Source organism: Chelonoidis abingdonii, chromosome 2, assembly GCF_003597395.2.
Source record: "Chelonoidis abingdonii isolate Lonesome George chromosome 2, CheloAbing_2.0, whole genome shotgun sequence".
NCBI classification, from domain to species: domain Eukaryota; kingdom Metazoa; phylum Chordata; order Testudines; family Testudinidae; genus Chelonoidis; species Chelonoidis abingdonii.
This window is the reverse complement of record NC_133770.1, coordinates 6,038,363-6,060,548: the sequence shown is the minus strand read 5'-3', so window position 1 is coordinate 6,060,548 and position 22,186 is coordinate 6,038,363. Positions and strand designations below refer to the sequence as shown.

At 43.4% G+C, this 22,186-nt stretch overlaps 1 protein-coding gene across 2 annotated transcripts in view; it reads right to left on the bottom strand.

Annotated features, from left to right (window-relative positions):
- SETD2 (SET domain containing 2, histone lysine methyltransferase) overlaps positions 1 to 22,186 on the bottom strand; it is a 152,444-nt gene that overhangs the window by 47,779 nt on the left and 82,479 nt on the right. Inside the window, exons 14-16 of one of the 2 annotated variants that reach the window (XM_032770627.2) lie at positions 11,445 to 11,493; positions 8,118 to 8,298; positions 1,965 to 2,640 (exon numbers count right to left, since the gene is read on the bottom strand). In XM_032770627.2, coding sequence (XP_032626518.1) covers positions 1,965 to 2,640; positions 8,118 to 8,298; positions 11,445 to 11,493 — 906 coding nt within the window. Of the gene's footprint in view, positions 1 to 1,964; positions 2,641 to 8,117; positions 8,299 to 11,444; positions 11,494 to 22,186 lie in introns of those variants that run through there. The other variant, XR_012655158.1, reaches the window with a different exon arrangement.

Here is a 22,186-nt window from a genome sequence, read left to right as displayed (position 1 = left end):
ATGTAATGGAATAAGCCAAAGCAATCAACTGATGCTCATGGAGGAGGGCACGGAGTACATGAGGACTCCGGCTAGCCCCACAAGTCCCGCAGTCTCTTGAAAAGCATTGCATTCTTGGCTGAGCTCAGAATGCCTTTAGGTCAACCAAACACTTGTCAGTGGTGGTTCAGGGGTCTACTCTCGTCCAATTTACTCCCCTTCACTCCCGTGAAAGAAAAGGGGAAAAAAAATGTGTTTCTTTGACTTTGTTCAATGTCACTGTCCATGCTACTGCATGCTCTGGCTACTGCGATGTGCTGGGCACAGACAGTGGCATCCTCATCCCCTCCCTTCCCCTGGGCCAGTGGTAACCCCAACCTGTGCGAAGGACTGATAGTCGTTCCTCGCATCCGCCTGTAGTGCATCCTGGCGCCGCCTCAGTGAGGTTGATGGGGCCTGGTCTAAAATAGGAATAACTTTCGGGTTATCCGGAGATGGTACAGAACAAGCTGGAAACTGTCCTCATATAGCAAATGGGGCCTTGAGTTCCATCAGCCCCTCGTTTCCTTTTCACCCCATGAATCTAAGAAGATCTATACTGCCTAACATCACAGCAGCGGGATGCTGCGCTCCTCTCCCCTCCACCGTTTAAACCTGCCTGGACTTATTAGCAGCTGGAGCTGGCCTCCCCCTCATCTTTATCTGCACTCAGAAGTTTCAGTGTTTCTCTTCCTGCATTCTTATTACTTATCACCACAAATGGGAACCCTGCAATGGTAGCCAGAGCAATTGAGGGAGCAGAGAGAAAGCACACCGGTGGGGTGATTGCAGGCGACATCCCATAGAATTGGCGATGCAGTTCATCATTGCTGTGTGGGATCGCACAGACTGGCGTGCATCTCTGTTCTTTGATACACTGGTTCTCTAGTACACTTCTCCCATTTACTAGCAGGACTGCAATATTTAAAATACAACACACTCCGGGTCATGTCCATTTTTGTCTTTGCGGCCCCTGGCCGACCTAGGAAGGCACGCCAGGCAGCACCATGACAGCAGCGTTGGAGTGTAGCAACGAATACTACCTAACCGTCTCTGTTATCTTGCAAAGGCAAATGAATGCTGCTGTGTAGCGCTGCAGTACCGCCTCTGTCAGCGGCATCCAATACACATATGGTGACAGTGACAAAAGGCAAAACAGGCTCCATGGCTGCCATGCTATGGCGTCTGCCAGTGCAATACAGGGAAAAAGGGCGCGAAATGATTGCCTGCCATTGCTTTTACGGAGGAAGGAATGAGTGACGACATTTACCCAGAATCACCCGCGACACTGTTTTTGCACCATCATGCATTGGGATCTCAACCCAGAATTCCAATGGTTGGGGGTGACTGTGGGAACTATGGGATAGCTACGGGGTAGCTACCTACAGTGCAACGCTCCAGAAATCGATGCTAGCCTCGGTACATGGACGCACACCACTGAATTATTGTGCTTTGTGTGGCCACGTGCACTCGACTTTATACAATCTGTTTTACAAATTTGGCTTATGTAAAATAGGAATAATCCTGTAGTGTAGACGTACCCTCTATAACATACTATGTAAGAGTATAATCCCTTGCCCAGAAGCATCTGTTCACAAAAACAGACATTAACAGAAAAAGTAATAGATAAAACATACATAGAGTAGGAAAAATCTCTCCCCAACTGCTAAGCACGCAGTCCCAGTAACTAAGAGATTCTTCACTGTGCACATTAAAGAAAAAAAAATCTTAATAAATTAGAAGAGTCTGCTTCACTCAGACCCCACAAGGCAGGCCCACATGATTAAACTGCCCCAATGCTCCAGACTCATCAGATACTAGAGTTAGAAGTGTTAACTGTAGAAAAATTTGTCTTTCAGCTAGCAATCTGACTCCTTTCATTGTCTGGTGCTTATCAACAAGCTGAGTTTGAAGGGTTCATTATGCATTTTCTAATAGAGAGTTACCTGTACAATTGGTGGAGTTGTCTGAGAATAAGGTGATGTCACACCATAAACAGTCTGACACGTCTGTCCTGGGTAATATATGGTTGGCTGAGACTGAGCCGGAGAGTACTGCTGTTGCACAGCTACAGTCTGCTGACTGGAATCCCACACTCCATAACTTTGCCCCTGCACTGGACCCGGGGCAGGCAGTGGCAAGACAGCTACATTAGGTTCCTGATGGACCATGGTGTCACTTTGTGCTACGTATTGAGGAGCAGAAACCTCCATCGTTGTTGCTACATGTTGTACTACTGGTACCGGCTGAGGAGTAGTCATGGGTGGTTCGACTGTGTGCCCAACCAAAGTCTGGGGATGCTCATAGGCTGCAGGAGAGCACATGGGATCCAGGCTCGGCGTGGGTAGTAGCACCTTCCCAGCATTGGGATTGCTGGGATCCACATAAGCCTGCATGGGATAGCCAGGGGGATAGCCAAGAAAGCTGTGGTGGGGTGCGCTGTAGCCCATGGAATCGTATGGAAGTGGGGAAGTCATCCCTAGGTTCTGTAGTTGCTGCTGCTGTTTCTGAGCCTCCCGCTGAGCTACTTCCTGTTCAAACAGCTTCCTGCGTTCTTCTGTGGACAGCTTGTTGCGATCCTTGAGCCGTACTTTCTTCTTAGAAGAAGCGGGTGTGTCATACCTGAAAAAGAGAACCACTTCATAACTTCTGCCCCAGAGTTACACCGATTATAGGGGCACCCTCAGATGCTATTTATAGATAAAGGCCAATCAATAAATGCATTAAAAACCAAATGGAGAGGGAAGATAGGAGTCATAACAGAACATTTATCGCTCCAAACTGAACCTTGGAACACATTTCTTCACTCTAGACTGAATTTTAATATTCTTTTAAAGAAAAGATAGCCTGAAATAGACTGCAAAAGAAAATCAACTCAACAGGTTTGGGCATTTTCTCCATTTCATACACAGACATTCTCTGCACGTGTGCGCAAGACATTCTCACACACACACACACACACACACACACAGTATTTACTTTTCTAAAAAGCCCATTCAAAATAATGCAAAAGAAGATATTGTTCATATGATCACAGGCAGATCTAATCCTGAAACTTAACCTTCTGGTGGAGGAAAGAAAACCACACTACTGAAAGAACCCCAAATGAAGTATCCAGTACCACACCAGATTAAAAAAAATCCAGTGAACATTTATTCAGACCAGCAGACAGTTATAGTTTACATGTTCCCTTTCTGGGCTCCCTCAAGCTGTATTTGCATAAGCAAACGTTAACATAACTTCTTATATGTGGGGTAAATGTAACATACTATCCAGTAATTGAGGCAATCCTAAAAATTTTCATAGCATGGTACACGTCTTAAGCTACTTGGTTCCCTCTCTTCCTATTAACATAACATCTCTGTGATCAGTATAGTAATGGCCTTTTGGAAAAATATTAGGAAAAGAATATTTCTAGGGTTTTTAATGCGCTTTTAGCAACTGGAACATGAAGAAGCCAGAATCTTGGATTAGCCAGTCTTTTGCGAGCCGACAGTAATTTGGACAACAGTTGGGTAGCTGCTGCCGTGTTGCAATATAATGTATAAGCAAAAGGAGTTTGGGCAAATGATATTTCCAGTGGGAACCTAAACCTCAGAATTCCCTAACTATTGTATGTTTACAATAGCTAGTCTTAATTGTGAATTAAGAGGTTGACACTGAGTAGCATCTAAAAATACTGAGGAACCTCATGTCACTGTTTTCCCACTCCTGTAATGTTCATTCCCCTGGAGGACTTCCCTCTTCACAGCTGTATCATGGCTCTGGGTCTGTCAGAGCATTTAAGGATTTTAGCAGAGCAACACAGGTAATTATGCGTCTCTGTGTAAGATACATTTTATGTGCCTTTATGCCCTCAAGTTCAAGCAATGCAACCCAAGAGAAATTGTGCTGGATAATTTAAACATATCTATTGCATTATAACTTTTCCTAGTGGTCAACATGATAGCAGATAACATTACACTGATATTTCCTTATAGTTGCCTTTTCATAGGCTCATAAATTTCTCAAAATATATCTGTTTTGGCTGATATTTTCCATGCTTCATGGCTCTCAATTTTTTGATAAAGGGAATGAAATATATTCATTGATCTGGAGCTACGCAAGGGTGAAACTCATTCAAACTTTTCTGCCACAAGAAGATTAAGACTTCTTTGTATGCATAACTCAATAATTGACATTCAACCATTGAGACCTTTTGGAACCTTTTAATTATTTCTGAATACTAGTCTCCATCTTAATTTGCAAATGTTATTTACGAACAATGGAATTATAAACAACCGACTTCCATTTAGAGTTGTGCTATTTACTGGACCACAGATCTGCCTAAAAAAATGTGGTTTGACTTTTTCCATTTATTTATTTATTTAAATAGGAGTAATATTTTTCTTCCTGAAACACAAAACTGCTGACAAGATTTTCCAGGGGTTAAAAAAAAGATAGCTTAGGTCAGACACAAAGCATGGAAAACTAAAGATGAAAAGGTGGATACTTTTGAAAGTTATGAGTGCATGAAAACACGGGTTACAAGTGAAAATGCTTTACAGCATTAACTATAGTGGGTTCTACAAAGCAGCCAATATATTCATATATACATCAACTTTTTATTCACGCATCCAGTTTGCTGGATATTGCTACAAGTACATTAGTTAAGATGCCCTTTTGTTTCTTCAGTCCAGTTCAAATACCTGTGAGTATTTATGTTTATATGAATCTTGTTGGTAGCGAGAATCCAATTTAAATAATTAAACTAAAAATTCAGTATTTTTCTGTACTTATGCAAAGAACTTGTATTAAGAGCAAACTCACACAAGGGAATAAATACAAAAAAAGGCAAGCGATTCAGTCGTGACGTTAAGTGTATGTCATAATAGTTCCTCCATTCATCCAAGGGCCCATCTCCTCTAGGAGAATCTCCACTCCAGAGAAGCAGCAAGGGCAAGGAAGTGTGCCAAGGGCATGCCAGCATACCTCCAAATCCTCCAGTGTTCTGCGAACATCTCTGGAGTTCTTCACTGCTCTGACTTCATCTCTTCTGCTCACCTCCACTATAAGGATTTCATACAGTTTTTTGGAATGAAGTACTATCCAAAGTGCCCTAGCTGCGGACTGATTGGCCCATATTACAAGATGGGGTCAGATTAATGATTATTAGGAAGCCTCTAAGGGCAGTCATCTCCTCATTCTCCAAGCTTCATTTTTGCCATGCTACATTTTGCATATTTTCCTCCTACACAAAGTCACTGTTTACACACCAAGGGTGCATCTGGAAAGAACATGCAAAGAAAGGGCTTCCTGATCTCTATCACCAGAGACCACTCATGCTCAATCATTTGCTAGTGAGTATTTTCTGTTTTTCTAATCTTCCCCTTGCTGTAAAGAGAACTTTCCTGCCACGAAGTTTACCTTGTCTCATGTTTCCTGTGCTTTTTGCCTTTTTTATCTCCCTTAATATATGTTAGTAATTCATCCATCTCTACTTCTGCCTACAGCCATTTGTTTGGTTTTTGTTCTGCAAATGGATATTTTTTGTGGATTTATACTCCAGTTTTTATGCTGGCCTTTCAAACGTGCTTAATAGAGAATAACATGAGGACAATGGAATGCTGTGTTATTTGAAAAATGTGACTTTTTTGTAATCAATTATTCTCTCTCAGCTTTTCTCAAGTCCACATAGAAGACCTTGACTGGCTCGGTACTAGCTTTAACAAGGACGTGTGCTGCATTTTAGATAGTCAGAACAAGAGTTCTGTCTTGCCCCCAAAAATCCCACATACTTAATGTAATGTTTACTAACTCCACTGATCATCATCTCTAAGTATAGCTTATTCGTAATTATCGACTCCTTGTTTTCTGGGACCAGCTCAACCCACTCTGCTTCATTTGCCCAACCCGCTCCACCAGTTGTCACATTCGTCTCTGCAGTCGTCAGCATTGGCTCACAGCAAAGATGCAGTATCTTGGCTCTCTGAGCAGGGGCCATTTTATTTCCTTTAGACTCTACACAATTCCACACTCTCATACAGCACTTGAAAAATAACCATCCAGATGACATGAGTTGCTAGACTGGGCAGTTTAAGGGTCCACATGAAAACGAAATGATATTCAGTAGTGTGATTTGACATTGTTGACGTACAGATATGGCTCATGCTCAATACTTGGGACATACTTTTAGCCATTTGCTATATTTAACAGGACTTTTCTCCCTCCTTACGCGGCGGCATTTGCTAATCCCGCAGAAGGATTATATTACATTAAATGTGGACCATAACGATTAAATTTCAGTAGGTTCCCACACTGTTTCCAATCAACTTTCTGTATGTCAGTTTCTCCTCTTATTGTCCACTACTCCATTTACTTCCATCGAGTTATATTAATGACATCAGAATAACGAAAACGTGCACGTATTCTGACTTTAACGTTGTAAGCAGTTTAATGGCAGGCACACAGAAGTGGTTGTACCATAGGACTAGGAGCCAGAAGGTTCTCAAATTCTAATCCTACCTTCCTGCATGGTCTGTGACAAGTCTCTCTTGGACTGGGGGTTGAAGCTCACTCAGCAGATCTGAGTCCAATACCTAGTTCTGTCAGACTTCCTGGGTGATCTTGGCCAAGTCACAAACTCTCTTTCTCTTAGTTTCCCATCTGAAAAATGAGGACACTACCTCTTTCCTCCCAACCTTTGTCCATCTTATCTATTTAGACAGGGACTCTCTCTTACTCTGTGTATGTACTGCACCTAACACAATGGACCCCCGGATCTTGGTTAGAGCCTCTTGCTGCTAATGTAATACAAACCAAATGAAATCACTTCTGAATTGTTTTTGTGCATTGTCAATTTCACTGTTTCCTATAGGTAATTAGCCAGTTCTCCCCTTTGTCTGGATGCTTCACAGAAAGTATTTTTAAAATAGATAGTTTGATTTAAAAAAAACACAAAAATGTGCAAAGGGTCTCAGGGACAGGTGTAGTAACTGAAGCTACTTGAAACTAATTAAAAAAATTAATTAGATTTCAAGGTGAGGGCATCTCTAACCTCTTATTTAAAGTTTGCCTATATGTAATATGAAGATACTGCTTACCTACCTCATAGGATATTTTTAAAGGGTTAATTAAAGTTCTTTAGATAATCATCTGGAAAGACAAGAAGTGATATATAAGTAGTATACAAGACGGAAATAGCAGCACTTCACTAACCTCTCACGTGCTGGCAAAGCTAAGCTGTGAAGAAACTGAGCAGGGGAGACGGCCAGAATGCTCAGGAAGAACCATCATCATGTGGCGCCATTTTAATTGTTTCTATAGGTTTCTAAAAGTCACTTTACCTGAGCAAATGGAGCCTGATGAAACTGTTTGTGGAGAAAGGGGAAGGAAGGGTAACGGGAGAGAAATAACTGCCTGATGATGCATTTCCTTGGATTATTTTTTGTTGGATAGCCACTGGATAATTTCAATTTTTTATATATAAAAAGGTGCTTTTGAGGATTTTCTACGTATCCAGGGAAGTTATTTCTTTTTTGGCTTTGCACTTTTATTATCTGCAGTGTGCAGGCAGGTCCTAGTGCAAAGTAATTTAAAATTAAATAGAGTATCTCCTGGATAGGCTAAGGGGAAGTCTTCAGAGTCCAGGTTGGTACCCTCTGACTTCCCTTCTAAACTCTCCCACTTTCACGGTCATTTCTGAATGAGAACTGGATATGGCTTCCATCACCAAAACACCACCAGCATAATTCATTCCCAGGCAGAACCGAGAAGTTGATGGGAGGTGCTAAGGGTATTTGCAATGGTCTGTTCAGCTCTTCTCAGTTGTAGCTACACAACTCCAAGCTACCCTAGCTGAAGTGGACTACATTTGAAGCAGTCATCTAGAAATGAAAGACTTGCTTCCATGTCCATTATCAATAACCACAAAGCATATTCATTTAATAGAAAATTTCCTTTTTCTTATTTATTTTCAGAAGGTCACAAAAAATCAACTTTGGCAACTTTAGTTTGAAAAGGCTAAATAAATTCAACTTTCCTCTGCTGGACTGACATGGGATCATCAGAACCCTCAGCATGAGCATCCTTGATGGAAATGGTACAGTAAGACAACTTGCCTGTCATCCGGTCTCTTGGTTCCTCGCTCATAGGCCGAAGATGGTGGGGACAATGACTCTCTCCGTTTCTTCTTCTCTTTACTCTGGCTCTGCCTCTCAGGGTCTCTCTCTCTGCTCTGGCTTGGATTCTTTGGGGTAGCAGTTTGGTCCCTATGACCAACTGCATCCCTCCCCCGGTCTCCTGTTAAGCAAGATGGATAAAAGGAAGTAGTCTTTACATTTCAGTAGGTTTCTCCTTTCATCTTTGCTGCTGTTGTAGTATATGTATTTTCTGGCCCAATCACTCAAATGATGCCCCCTATTAGCACTACACTGTAGTTATGGCTGAGACAATACTTTCTTTTTAACACTCTATTTTTAGTGACTTCTCTCTTTCCTGGGACATTACGTAACAGACTGAAATTTATCATGCTTATTCTTAGACCCCATGGGAATTCCCCCCTCCTCCTCCAACTGAATTTGAAAAAAATTTAATCAGAGTGAAAAATGAGGTCTTCAGACCTTAATATAGGTTATTAGATCCATTTTTGCACTTGAAAAGTTTGGATATAAAAAACTTGGCATGAGCATAGTCTTCAACATTGATTACATATTTTATTAGACTTGAAAAGCATCTGGCCTAGAACTCTAGGAGTTTTTAACAAGGGGAATCACGTAGTGTGTGTGGTAAAACTTGAATTTTGTCTCCAGATAATCAGCCCAGGTGACGAAGTGCACTGGTGGAGTGTGACTTTGTATCAATCAGTAGGGACACATTTTGACACTACGGACTCTTTCACATACAGTTTGAACATAATTGCTTCCGTAAAACCCTTTAAAACAAGAAACAGGTCCTAATCAATGTTTAGACATGTTGACACAACACAATATATTCCTTCAACTTTTTGGCACTATCTTTTACACTACTGTCATTTTTCATAATTGATCTGTGCACCCCAAATTTGCAGCACTGACAAGTTACTATACCTATCAAGGAACTGTCACATTAATTATAAGACACTTGCAGTGAGACAGGTCATGATATTTTGCACTGTTATCAGTGATTCTTCAATAGTGATCTCCACAGCATACGCTGTCTGTCTGCAAAACAGTGTCACACTGATGAAGCACCTGTCAGTCTGCCAGGAGTGATGCCTTCAGCTAACTGTAAGCACAGTCTAGGAAGCTTTTCATAATGGTCAGAGATTTTTTCAGACCAACTGCCCCCAAACCCCAACATTTACTTATATCCTGATTCCTGTCTTAGTCAAGGGTGGGTTTTTGGGGGGTGGGCGGTGAAAGAGGAATTAAGCACAATCAAAATTACAGAGGCACCAAACATGCAGAAGGAAAGAACTGCCAAGTGACCTGGAGAGGAAGGACAGCAGGAAACAGGGACATTTGGCCCATAAAATAAGAGCCTCCTACAAGCTGTGAAGAAGAAATAATTTTATAGAATCAGAATTTAAGACTACTGAAGCCCATCTGATAATTTCTACACCTAGCCCACAACTTCTCTCTGAGCTATGAACAAACGGCATGGATACAAGCTGCAGATTTCATAATCAGTTACACCTATCACATTAAGAGAATTTCTTTATTTAAATTTATTTTTATTTATTTATTTAAATTTATTTAAAATTTATTTATTTATATTTCTTTAACAGTATCCTATTTTTTTTTAATCTCATTAATAGTGTCTTAATATTAATGTCACCTGTACGGCTGCCAAATGGAAAGGCATAGAAAGGGGAAAGAGAAGTGAAGATGTTCCAAGAGAGGAGCTTGATTTTAAAAAATGGCCTACTTCTGAAAGCCACAGCATTATACCACAAGAGAACTCTGAAGTGAATGTATTGTCACAGTATGAGTGCACATATAACATACCATGGTGCTGTACTGTATTAATAGCTAATTCCTTGAGTGCTCATATCTGAATCATTGCAAAGCTGAAAATTTGCAAGGACTTGGGTTGTGCAAATGTCTAATATATCCAACGCATCTCAAGAATGCCATTAATTCTTCAGGGTGCAGCAGAGTATTTTCTGTCACTAGCACAATTCAATTAATTTGTCAAAGGTCACCCAATCAACGTAAAACTAGCATGAATTGCTGTTTGTGAAGAGCAGCAGAGTCACTCTTTCTGCAGTGCTTGAGAACAACCTCTTTAGCTCCAATTTTTTTTACATCAGGAAAATAAATAAATAAATAAAAAACAGGCCCTTAAGTCCCTGCAAATGGGCAACATAAAGTGCCTAGAGCATATAAGTTACTTTCCACAAATGCCCCCATGTCACGTAGCACTAGATGTAATTTAACATCTTGTTTTAATTGATTTTGTTCTTGTGGGGCTGTGCATAGATAAAAAGTGGCAAGCACTACACACCAGTTTTGAGTTCCCCCTCTCCTCATGAAACAGTGAGTAAAAGGTGCAAACACACAGTCTGAGCTAAAGTTACAAATCAGTGACCTGGTGAGACAGAACAGAATTGCAGCCCAGGAGTACAAACTGCTTCTGTTTCATGTTTATATCAAACTCCAGTATGCATGGAGATCCTTGGACCCAGGTACAAAAGAGCTACTGATAAGTAAACTGAGCTTGGAAACAATGTTCTAATATTGCCTTTTACCCAGGCTATGGTACCAGTCTCAAAGTTGGTTTAAACACTTTTTAGGTCCACTCACATTGGTCTGCTGAAAAGCGGTTTTAAGCTGGTTCAGCAAACATGACTTAAGACCTGTTACATACAACACCTGAAGGTGGGGACCCACAAAAGGAAGATATTCGGTTAACGAGAGATGCACTGTATGGAGTCCAATACCAGTAGTCACAGAGAGAAGCCTCTGAGTTTAAAGCCCCCTCTGTCCATGTACCGATAAGCCTCTGTACATCCCACTCTGAATTTCCTTACTGTGATCGGATTATGTATTAGCTGTAGAGAGGAACAGTGACCTCATGTTAAGACACTGGGCTGGGATTCAGGAGATGGGGGTTAAATTCTTAGCTCTACCATAGACTAAGTGACTTTGAGCAAGTCCTTTACTCTGTACTGCAGTTCCCCATCTTAAAATGAAAATAGCAATACTTCCTTTCTCCCAAAATTCGCCTGTACTGTCTACCTTGACTGTAAACGGTTTAGGGCAGAAACTGTCTTGAACAATGTGTACGTACAGCATCAACCACAAGGGATTCCTTAGGCTCCACTGCAATACATATAATAAAAAAAGTGTGTGTGTGCGCGCGCGCAGCCTCTCTGATAAGCATTCAACTTTAGACACAAGGAAAACGAATCCTCTCTGGAGGAAATTAGTTTCAGCTGCTACTTGAAAGAGTCCTTAACCACATACCACTACTTTCCTTTTCTGCTTGACTCTTCTTCGGGATTCGATACACCTCCTGCAAAGCAAGCCAGACAAACAATCAGATTTTCAGCTGGACATTGAGACTACTGCTGATATAACTGTGGGGTGGGAAGGATCACGTAAGTCCCACAACTTTGTAAACAGAACAAAAAGGTCCAGATCTCTTAAAGTGCACATATAGTTCTAAAACATGGCATTGCGGTGGGCCCCTATTTTATTTCCTCTCAATAACTTATATATCAAATTTGTTCAGTTTATACAACCATACCAAGTGCTACAGTCACTCTGTGTCAGCAATCCAAGTATGTCAGCAGAGGATTTAAGCCAGCAGGATCTAAAGTTGCCATCTTTCCTGTTTACTATAAATATACAGAGTTGGAGATGTACTGAAATAAAAATGAAAGGATGCCTTTTCTAATGGTAAACCAACTCTGACCTGAATTAGGTCATTTTCGTTGTGCCTCTTAAGGCCATGTTTACACAAGATAGCTCACAGTGACGCAGCTGCAAGCTCTCATGTAGCCACTCTAAGGGCTTGTCTACACTGGTATGTTACAGCACTGCAACTTTCTCGCCCAGGTGTGTGAAAACACACACACACACACTCTCCCCCCAAGTGCAGCAAGTTTCAGTGCTGTAACGGGCCAGTGTAGCTAGCGCACCAGCGCCGGGAGCCGCACTACGCCCCTCGTGGAGGTGGGTTTTTTAGAGCATTTTAACGTTGCCAGTGTAGACTAGCCCTACGGGGACAGGACAGAACTCTCCTTTCAGCGTAATTGATCCATTCCCAACGAGTAGTGGTAGCTATGTCAGCAGGAGAGGTCAGATATGATGTGATCGACCAGGCCAAGACAAGTGTTCGAGCTAAGCAGAGCTCTTCTTCAAGTCTGAGAAAGGCAATCAGAGTGTCACAGCTAAATACAATGTGGAACAGATTGGGAAGCCTAGGAGTTAACTCTGTTGCAAGGGACCATTCAAAATGAAGTGGCCCATTAACACCTCTGCAGTCATAGGACAAAAGAAGGTAAGCCCTGTCCACACCAGAAATCTTAGGGCTTGGCTACACTCGCAAGTTAGAGCTCATTAAAGCAGCCCCGGGTGCCCTAGCTCCTGAGAAGTCCACACTGGCAAGGCACGTAGAGCGCCTGGACTCTGCAGCTGGAGCGCTCCTGGTAATCCACCTCCAAGAAAAAAAAAAGGCTTGCTGCACCCTAGCTCAACACCTGGGCGTCAGTATGGATGACGTGTTGCATTACTGCACTATGATTGGCCCCCCAAAACATCCCATGATCCCCTGAAGTCAAGTGGCCATTGTTTTGAACTCTGCTGCAGGCGTGGGAATATCCCCTTTCAAAGCTCCATTTCTGACAGCAGGATGCTTATCTGCTCCAGGACAAAGAAAACCATTAGTGTGGAATGCTGCTGGTGTGTGTGGGGTCTGCTGCTGTCTGAACTTACAAGACAGCATGCTGACACACACTCAGCCCCCAAAACACACTGTCTCTGCCCCCACAAACACACAACACACTCCCTGTCATACTCCACACACACACACACCATTTGAAAAGCACGTTGCAGCACCTGCATACTAGGATAGCTACCACAACACCCTGCTCTTTGTGGTGCTGTGAGAGCTGCTAATGTGGCCCTGGCAGTGCACTTGCAACTGACAGTGTAAACACAGGGCAGCGTTTTCCCTGCTGTGGTCTCCAAAGGCTGGTTTAAGTCCCAGCGCTCTACATCTGCAAGTGTAGCCAAGCCCTTACACTGGCACAGCTGCACTACCAAGACAGATCTTTCACGTAGCCGCTCTAGGCAGACGGAAGAGAGCTCTCTCGTCGACATAATTAACCCACCCCCAATGAGCGGTGGCAGCTATGTTGGTGGGGGAAGCTCTTGAAGATGGGCAGGTTGGTGGGAGAGGTCAGATATGGTGCGATCATTTTGTGAAAAGTTTTTGCACGTGGGTGATAGAAAATGCTAACAAAGACAAAAACACCCTAGGTGAGCTCATTCGAGAGCTCATCATCATCAGATGCAAGCTCCTCGCAGACCAGGATACACCAACTCAAAGCAGCACCAGATATGCCAACTTTCGAGACCGGATCGCAAGAGACGTGATTTCTGAGTAAAATTAAGCCTCACTCATGATCTTGTGATAAAACTTTCAAATGTCAGGATTCACAGCTGAAAAAACAAAAAAACAAACAGAAAAAAAACATCCTGACATTTGAGAGTTCAGGAAGTGAGGCTAATTTTACTTGGAAATCCTGTCAGACCCGGGTGTCGCAAGGGTTCCTGCTGTCAGGTTCACCTCAGGAATGATGGCTCCCCTGCCAGTCTGGGAAGTGGGAGCGGGGACCCTACTGCAGTTCCGAGGCCTGGGGAGGGCAAAGAACCCTGTGAGGAGCAGAGGTTGGGAGAGCTGGATTATGGCCTGGGGACTGCAGGGGGCTGAAGTGACCAGGGTGAATGCTGATGAGGTCGGGGGCTGTATTGATGGTGGATTCTGAGCAGATGGGATGAGTTCTGGGAACGGTGGGAGGTGCTGGGGAGGTGCTGAACTGACAGGCAGATGAGAGCAGCTGGAGGACTGAACTGAGGGGGGTTGGATAGGAACAGAACTGATGGGGGAACTACGGGGACAGGATTAATTGGGCAGAAGTGGGGGTGATATCTCCTGCAGCAGGGGCCAAAATCACCTTATCCAATATCTGTGGGAGAGTGAACAATAATTGTCCCATGCACACACCCTGGGGATGGGCAGGTGGAGTTCAAAAAAATCAAGGAACTAACCTAAAAACATGATATAATCTTTTTCTTTTTTTTTAAATGTCATGATTGTTGGGCCAATCTCATGATTTTTGATCTCTCAAAGTTGGCACTGCAGCGCTAGACCCTGATGTAACAGATGCAAAACCCACAGACATATCTCTACTGCTAAGATGATCAATGCCATCACCCTCCCAACAGCACACCTTTCAAGATCCACATATACCTATCACAACATGTGGTGTACCTCAGAACAGCGTATCAAATGCAACACAACAGCTATGAAGGTAAAACCAGACAATCATTATGCTCTTGAAAATGAAAAAGTTATAAAAGACAAAAACATGCTATCATCTGTGGGCAAGCACTTTTCACAAAATGATCACTCTGTACATGACCTCTCAGTCCTCGTCCTCAAAGGAAACCCGCACAACATCTTCAAAAGATAAGCCTGGGAGCCTACAGTCATTACTTTGCTAGACACTAAAAATCATGGACTCAATAAGGATACTGGTTTTATGTCTCCTTACAACAATCTGTAACCCACTAACACTTCTTTGTCTTATGACTGCAGAGATGTTAATAGCCCAGTTAATTTTGAGTGGTCCCTTGCAATGCATTAACTCCTATACTTAATCTGTTTCACCTTGTATTTAGCTGTGACACTGATTACCTTTCCCAGGTAATCTAGTCTATACTAGAAAATTAGGTTGGATTTACTATGTCAGACGTGTGAAAATCCACACTCTCTGAGCAGCACTGTTAAGCTGACCTAAGTCTCCATGTAGGCCTTGTCTACACTAAAGGGAAAAGTCGATCTAAGCTATGCAATTTGAGTTACATGAATGGCATAACTCAAGTGAACATAGCTTAGATCTTCTTACTGCGGGATCCACACTACACTATGTAGTCAACTCCCCTTGCTCCTCTCTATCCAGTGGAGTACAGGAGTCAATGGGAGAGCAATCTGTGGTCAATTTAGTGGGTCTTCACCAGACCTGCTAAATCGATTGCTGATGCATTGATTGCCAAGCGTCGATTCCCTTAGCACTAGGCCACTTGGGGAAGTGGCTTACCTATGCCAACGGAAGAACCCCTTCCTTTGGTGTATGTAACGTCTACACTGAAGCGCTACAATGGTGTACCTGTGCTGCTGTAGCATTTTAAATGTAGACAAGCCCCTAGACTTGAAGAGCTGTGTGTAACTTGAAAGTTTTCTGTCTCTTCCATCAACAGAAGCTGGTCCAATAAAAGCTACTGGCCAGGTCTACACTACAGAATTATATTGGTATAACTGTTGCTCAGGGATGTGAAAAATCCACACCCCTGAGCAACGCAGTTATACCGACACAGCCCCCCCATGTAGAGAGCGCTATGTCAACAGGAGAGCTTCTCCCATTGACATAGCCACTGTTTGTCAGGGAGGTGGATTAGCTACTCTGATGGGAGCAGCTCTCCCATCGGGTTAGTAGCGCCTTAACAAAAGGGCTACAGCAGTGCAGTAGCACAGGTGCAGCTGCACTGCCGTACATGAAGACACACCCATTACCTCACCCACCTTCTGTCTCTAATCACGCCCCTGCAATCAGAATGGAAGTGAAGTACAATGGATTATGCAGAAGCCAGTACAGGATCCAATTCACTCTTCAGTAAGTGCATTGGCTCTAGAGGGCTAACAGCTAGAATATTTACCAGGAAAGAATTCCTATGTAGAAAGGGTGCTTAAGCATACGCTTAAGTGCCTTCCTGAGCCACAGAACTATGTTTGTGAAACCGGGACTGAACAGTTTAGCTGACCCTCTCGTAACAAACAGTTTCGGCACATCCGCCCAGTAGGCTTTTCCAGGAAAAGGTGCATCAACTGTGCATGATCATACCTTTCACGTTACACAATTGTGGTTCAATCAGCACACTCCAGGAAAATACAAGCAGCTATTCCACATCTCAGCTGCTGGCACAAAGCTTGGAGGTGTTTCTCAAGATAGATATTTTAGGATCTGGGATTTCTTATGCCATGCCGACAAGCCAACAGCCTCACTGGACATAGTGAAGAAAGGAAACCTGCTTTGCGATTTGGGCTGCTATGTTTTCAAGCATTAAAGTCTCAAACCTGGATTGCCTAGCACTGATCAAGGTGGAAATGCTAACACGTAATCCAGTGGTTCCCAAACTTTAATAACCTGTGAACCCCTTTCACTAAAATGTCAAGTCTCACGAACCCCCTTCTAAAAATGAGTATTTCCAGAGATTTTCTCCTTTACCTGAATATAAATTATAAAAGCTGTGATCTTGGAAATTTGTTTTTATGACATGCTTATTACACACTATTAATAATAATTTATCATTCCAGTATTTTTATTACATTATGAAAACAGTAATACTCTTCCAAGATCTCACTTTCATAGCTTGTATTGTTTTGAAAAGATGGTTACTCACCTTTGTAACTGTTGTTCTTCGAGATGTGTTGCTCATATCCATTCCAGTTAGGTGTGCACACGCCGCGTGCATGTTCGTTGGAAGACTTTTTACCCTAGCAACACTTGCCGGGTCGGCTGGGCGCCCCCTGGAGTGGCACCGGATACATACCCCAGCCACCCTTCAGTTCCTTCTTGCCGGCTACTCGACAGTTGGGGAAGGAGGGTGGGTTTGGATGGGTATGACGCACACATCTCGAAGAACAACAGCTACAAAGGTGAGTAACCGTCTTTTCTTCGCGAGTGATTGCTCATATCATCTTCCAGTTAGGTGATTCCCGAAGCCTTACGTAGGTGGATGGGTCGGGTGAGGTAGGGCAGCATTGCAGAACGCGCCGCGCCAAAGGCTGCATCAAATCCCTGGTAGACTGTTGGACCAGAGCATAGTGCGAAGCAAAGGTGTGGACCAATGATCAGGTTTCGGCTGCGCGACATATCTCCTGGATAGGCACGTGGGGCCAGGAAAGTGGCTTGATGAAGCCTGAGCTCTGGAGAAATGCGCAGGGAGATGGCCAAAAGGGACAGAGCCAGGTCAGAGCATGTGCGTATGCACACGTTACCCAAGAAGGAGACCTCTGGAGAGACTGGTAGACCTTTCATATCCTTCCAGCGACTGCCACGAACAGCTGGGGGGATTTTCCGGAAGGGCATTGTCCACTCGATAATAAAAAGTGAGTGCCCTACGGACATCTAAGGAGTGTTAAGTGCTGCATCCGTCGAGAAAGTGAGGCTGTCAGAAAGCAGAAGACCAGGGAGGAAGATGTCCTGTGTGGTATGGAAGGTCCGACACTCTGAACCTAGGGAGGAACGCCGATGAGGTCCGCAATGTACCTTGTCTCTTGTGAAAGACAGTATACGGTGAGTCCCCGTAAGCGCTCGAAGTTGCGGAAGACCTTCTGGCCGATGTAATGGCCACTAGGAAGACTGTCTTCCACGACAGGTACAGGAGTGAGCAAGTCGCCAATGGCTCAAATGGCGGATGCATAAGTCCGCTTAGGACTAAGTTGAGGTCCCAGGTGGGGGCAGGGCGGCGTACTAGGGTAGAGGCGCTCCAGGCCCTTAAGAAATCTAGTAGCTAAGGGGTGGGAAAACACGGAGTGGCCACTTTCTCCAGGATGGAATGTGGAGATAGCCGCCAAGTGCACCCTCAGAGAAGATATCGCCTAATTATACTAAGAACTTACAACTAATTCTAAATATCTACAAGAAGAACAACTATGTACACAGTTAACAACGAGAAACTACGAGTAGCTAGGGAGGTGGAGATCAGCTAAGCCGCACTCCACTGTTCCAACGACCGACACGGGTGGTAAGAAGGAACTGAAGGATGGCCGGGTCGGCTGGGGTATATATCCGGTGCCAAAGCGGCGCCACTCCAGGGGGCGCCCAGCCGACCCAGCAAGTGTTGCTAGGGTAAAAAGTCTTCCAACGAACATGCACGCGGCGCGCGCACACCTAACTGGAATGGATATGAGCAATCACTTGAAGAAGAATAAGCCTGTTATAAGACAAGGCTCCTATGTTTCATCAAGGAGCATAGGATGTGAAACAGCATGAAGGTATTTAAGCCAACTCAAAGAGTTCCTCCTACACAAGCATTCAGGTCTTGAGCAGTCTAGGCAAACAACGCACATTACAACAGAGCTTAAACTTGTTCTTCATAATAATTTCAAAAACAAGACTAGCTGCCTATTTAATTTCAAAAACAGCAAAAAAATCCATCTCCCTTTCCATTTCTTATAAGGAGTCTTGAAGTATCCTCACTGTGGTAGATATGCTTGCTTTGATCTGCTTAGCTCTTGGAAGTCCAGGGGCCCCGAGCTGGTGGTTTTGTGCTGCCCGCAGTCCCTAGGGACAGCTCTGTCTGCCATAAGGGAATTTTTTCTCCAAGAACCGCCTGTAACATTTTGTGAACCCCAGTTTGGGAACCACTGAAGTAAGCTGATCTCTCTGTATTGCTGACCTGACCTATGAAGCCCGGCTTTACCCCACTGGCATAATGACAGTGCGACCAGCTACTGTGAAAGGAATTTGACGAGGAAATTGGATGACTAAGCACACTCTCAGCATTGTCTTTGAATGGAGCTAGCCCCGATGCTTGAATAAGACCATACACTGGGTGAAGAGAAATGATTTGCACTGCTACCAACACTCACTACTGCTCCTTGACCTACATGTAGGAGCTCAGAGAGCTCATCAGCAGTCAACACTGTTCAACTGTTCACACAGAGACAAGGTGGGTAAAGTAATATCTTTTATTGGACCAATTTCGGTGGGTGAGAGAGACAAGCTTTTGAGCTTTTGCAGAGCTCTTCTTCAGGTCTGGGAAACTTACTCCACCTTGTATTTAGCTGTGATGCTCTGAGTAAGTTTCCCAGACCTGAAGAAGAGCGCTGCATAAGCTCGAAAGCTTGTCTCTCTCACCCACCGAAATTGGTCCAATAAAAGATATTACTTCACTCACCAGCCCTGCTGACAGCAATTCCGGGCCCCAGGGCAGAATAGTCAATCCCTCCCCCCCCAAAAGGAATGGCTGAGGTTAACAACTCTACTTTTTATGTTACTGGTAACACATTACAACTCACTGTGTGTAAGTTGTGGCGTTGCTTGATCTAGTTAACATTTTCTCCCAGTTACAGCACCAGTATTAAACAAATTTTGAGCCTAAACATAAGATGTAGAATTTGTTATTTTGAGTTATATATTTAAATTAATTAATTTTATTCCATAATGTATTTAGTTAATATATAAAACATTTAAAGAAGCACAAAGAAAGAAAACACCTGAAGTATCAAGTAGGCTAATTAAACACCTAATCGTGATTCATATATAATCTAAAGACAAGGAAAAAACTGATATACGAGATATAACTGAATATGCCCAACCAGGTCAAAATACACAATTCAATACTTGTGCAGCTGGTGCTGTGGGACATCAACACTCAGAGCAATGAGCAGATGGTAGGCATGGTGCACCACATCTACCGGGAGATCTCCAAGGAGGCGGCCAGGGGTAAGGCAGAGGGAAAACCCACGCCTCATTCTCTGGCTTAGCGGTGGAGGTGGCCCATTATCCTGTGTTCCTGATAGCGAAGGGGTTCTTAGACTTTTGTACTGGTGACCCCTTTCACATAGCAACCCTCTGAGCGTGACCCCCATTATACATTAAAAATACTTGTGTATATATTTAACACCAATATAAATGCTGGAGGCAAAGCAAGGTTTAGGGTGGAGGCTGACAAGTCACGACCCCCCGTTTGAGAGCCTCTGTCATAACAGCTTGCTGCCGCTAGCACTGGCTGACGAGGGAGGGGCTGGCCCCACCTGTCTCTCGGCAAACCTAAGGTGGTTCAGTTGGGTGGCTGAATTTGCTGGCTTGTGTCTGGTGATGAGTTGCAGCCCTGGGGAAGGAAATCTAGTAGCGCACTGAGAGCTTGTTCCTCTTTCAAGTCCCCCTGTCCTCAGCCCTGCAGCCGGAAAGACAGCACAGCAAGCATAGCAGCTCCCGAACAACCAGAGGAGGCAGCAAGCTCCATGGTTCCCAGGCTGTTGTTGTGAATGCTCTGCCAGACCAGCAGGGTACAGCAGCGCTCTGAAAAAAACTTACTGGCACAATGAGGGAAGGCGCTCTGTACAGAACAGCAGGAAACAGATCACTCTCTTTTTCTAAACTGTAATTAAAAAATATGTATCTATCCCATCCGCCTTTTAAATTGCTGGGCCCCTGGGCAATTGACCCCTTCCCCCTGTCGGCAGGCCTGTCACTCACCGTGTGTCTCTAATAGCCTGGGACCAACAGGACTATTACAACACTGCAAACTTCTGCCACAGTAAGTCTCATTGTCTTGCTTGATGATGCTTGCAAATGTGCCTGAGATAATGGAAGGTTCTGAATACCTTGAGGGGCATTTCCTCACTGTTCTAGAGCTACTGAAGCAGCTCACTTTCCCCTACATAACTAGTTACCATGGGTAAGGTGACATTTTTGTCATATTTTTAACTACTGCTACATTAAGACAAAAATGAATAATGAGGATTTCACAGTGAAGATACTGAGAAAGTAGAACATTTCTTGCCTTTACTGTCCACTGAATACCTGCTTTGCAGATTAAAAATAAATTCATTTTCTTATCACAATATTATTCTGTGGCAAAACTTGATTGTCTTTGGTATTTCTAACACAGGTGACGTTAGCCACCTTGTTCAGGTAATTTCTCTAGCACGGATAGTGCCAGAACATCTTTGTATAGCAGAAGGGTGGTCCTGTGTTTAGGGCACCAGGCTGGGGCTTGGGAGACCAAACGTCAATTCTCTGCTCTGCCATAAACTTCTTCTATGATCTTGAGAAAGTCAGTGTCTCTGGGGCTTATTTCCCCATCTGTACAATGGTGATAGCAGCACTTCCCTACCTGACAGGGTGTGTATGAGGATAAATCAATTAGAGATTGTGAGACGCTCAAATACTCTGGCAATGTGGGACCACAAGTACCTAAAATAAGAACGTTGCAAACGCCAATACAGCTCTTGGGATAGTATTTGGGGGCTGATGCCTCATTAAAAGGAGTGCAAAATCTATGGAAGCCTACCATAACCAGTTATTAAACTCTGAGACTACATGGTCTAGTGCAGTGGTTCTCAACCAGGGGCACACGTAGCCCTGGGGGTATGAGGTCTTCCAAGGGGTACTTCAGCTCATCTAGATATTTGCCTAGTTTTACAATAGGCTACATGAAAAGCACTAGTGAACTCAATAAAAACTAAAATTTCATACAATAACTTGTTTGCACTGTTGTATATACTACACATTGAAATGTAAGCACAATATTTATATTCCAATTGATTTATTTTATAATTATATGGTAAAAATGAAAAAGTCAGCTATTTTTCAGTACTAGTGTGCTGGGACACTTTTGTACTTTTGTGCCTGATTTTGTAAGCAAGTAGTTTAAGTGAGGTGAAGCCTGGGGGTACACAAGACAAATCAGACTCCTGAAAGGGGCACAATCATCTGGAAAGGTTGAGAGCCACAGGTGTAGTGCATCCAGTACCATGAATGCTCAGGTCAGTTACAACTGCTGTGCCTCAGTTCCCCCATACGTAAAATGCAAGTAACCATTTACTTCACATGAGTCTTGAGATAACTAGCCATTCCTCAGCACTTTCCACCAGTGGTCTGAACACCGACCAATACAATTATTGATTACAGTGTAATTTTTTTAAAAGCAAAAATGGGCTCTACATACGTTCATTATTTTAAGGGTTGTTCAAGTTTCAAACTTAATTATCCAGTGGATCCTTGCACTAAAATCAAATAACCTCATTTTATTTACCAAAATTCTCCTTGCTACTTTAACTCTTTACCCAACACTTGTTTAGCAAGAAGTTCATTGCTTACACAGAGCCACTCACCTCCAGCCATTTTACCAGGGTTTGTGAACTTATCAAATCTCAAGCTAATCAGGACTGGGCCTGGCCAGTACTT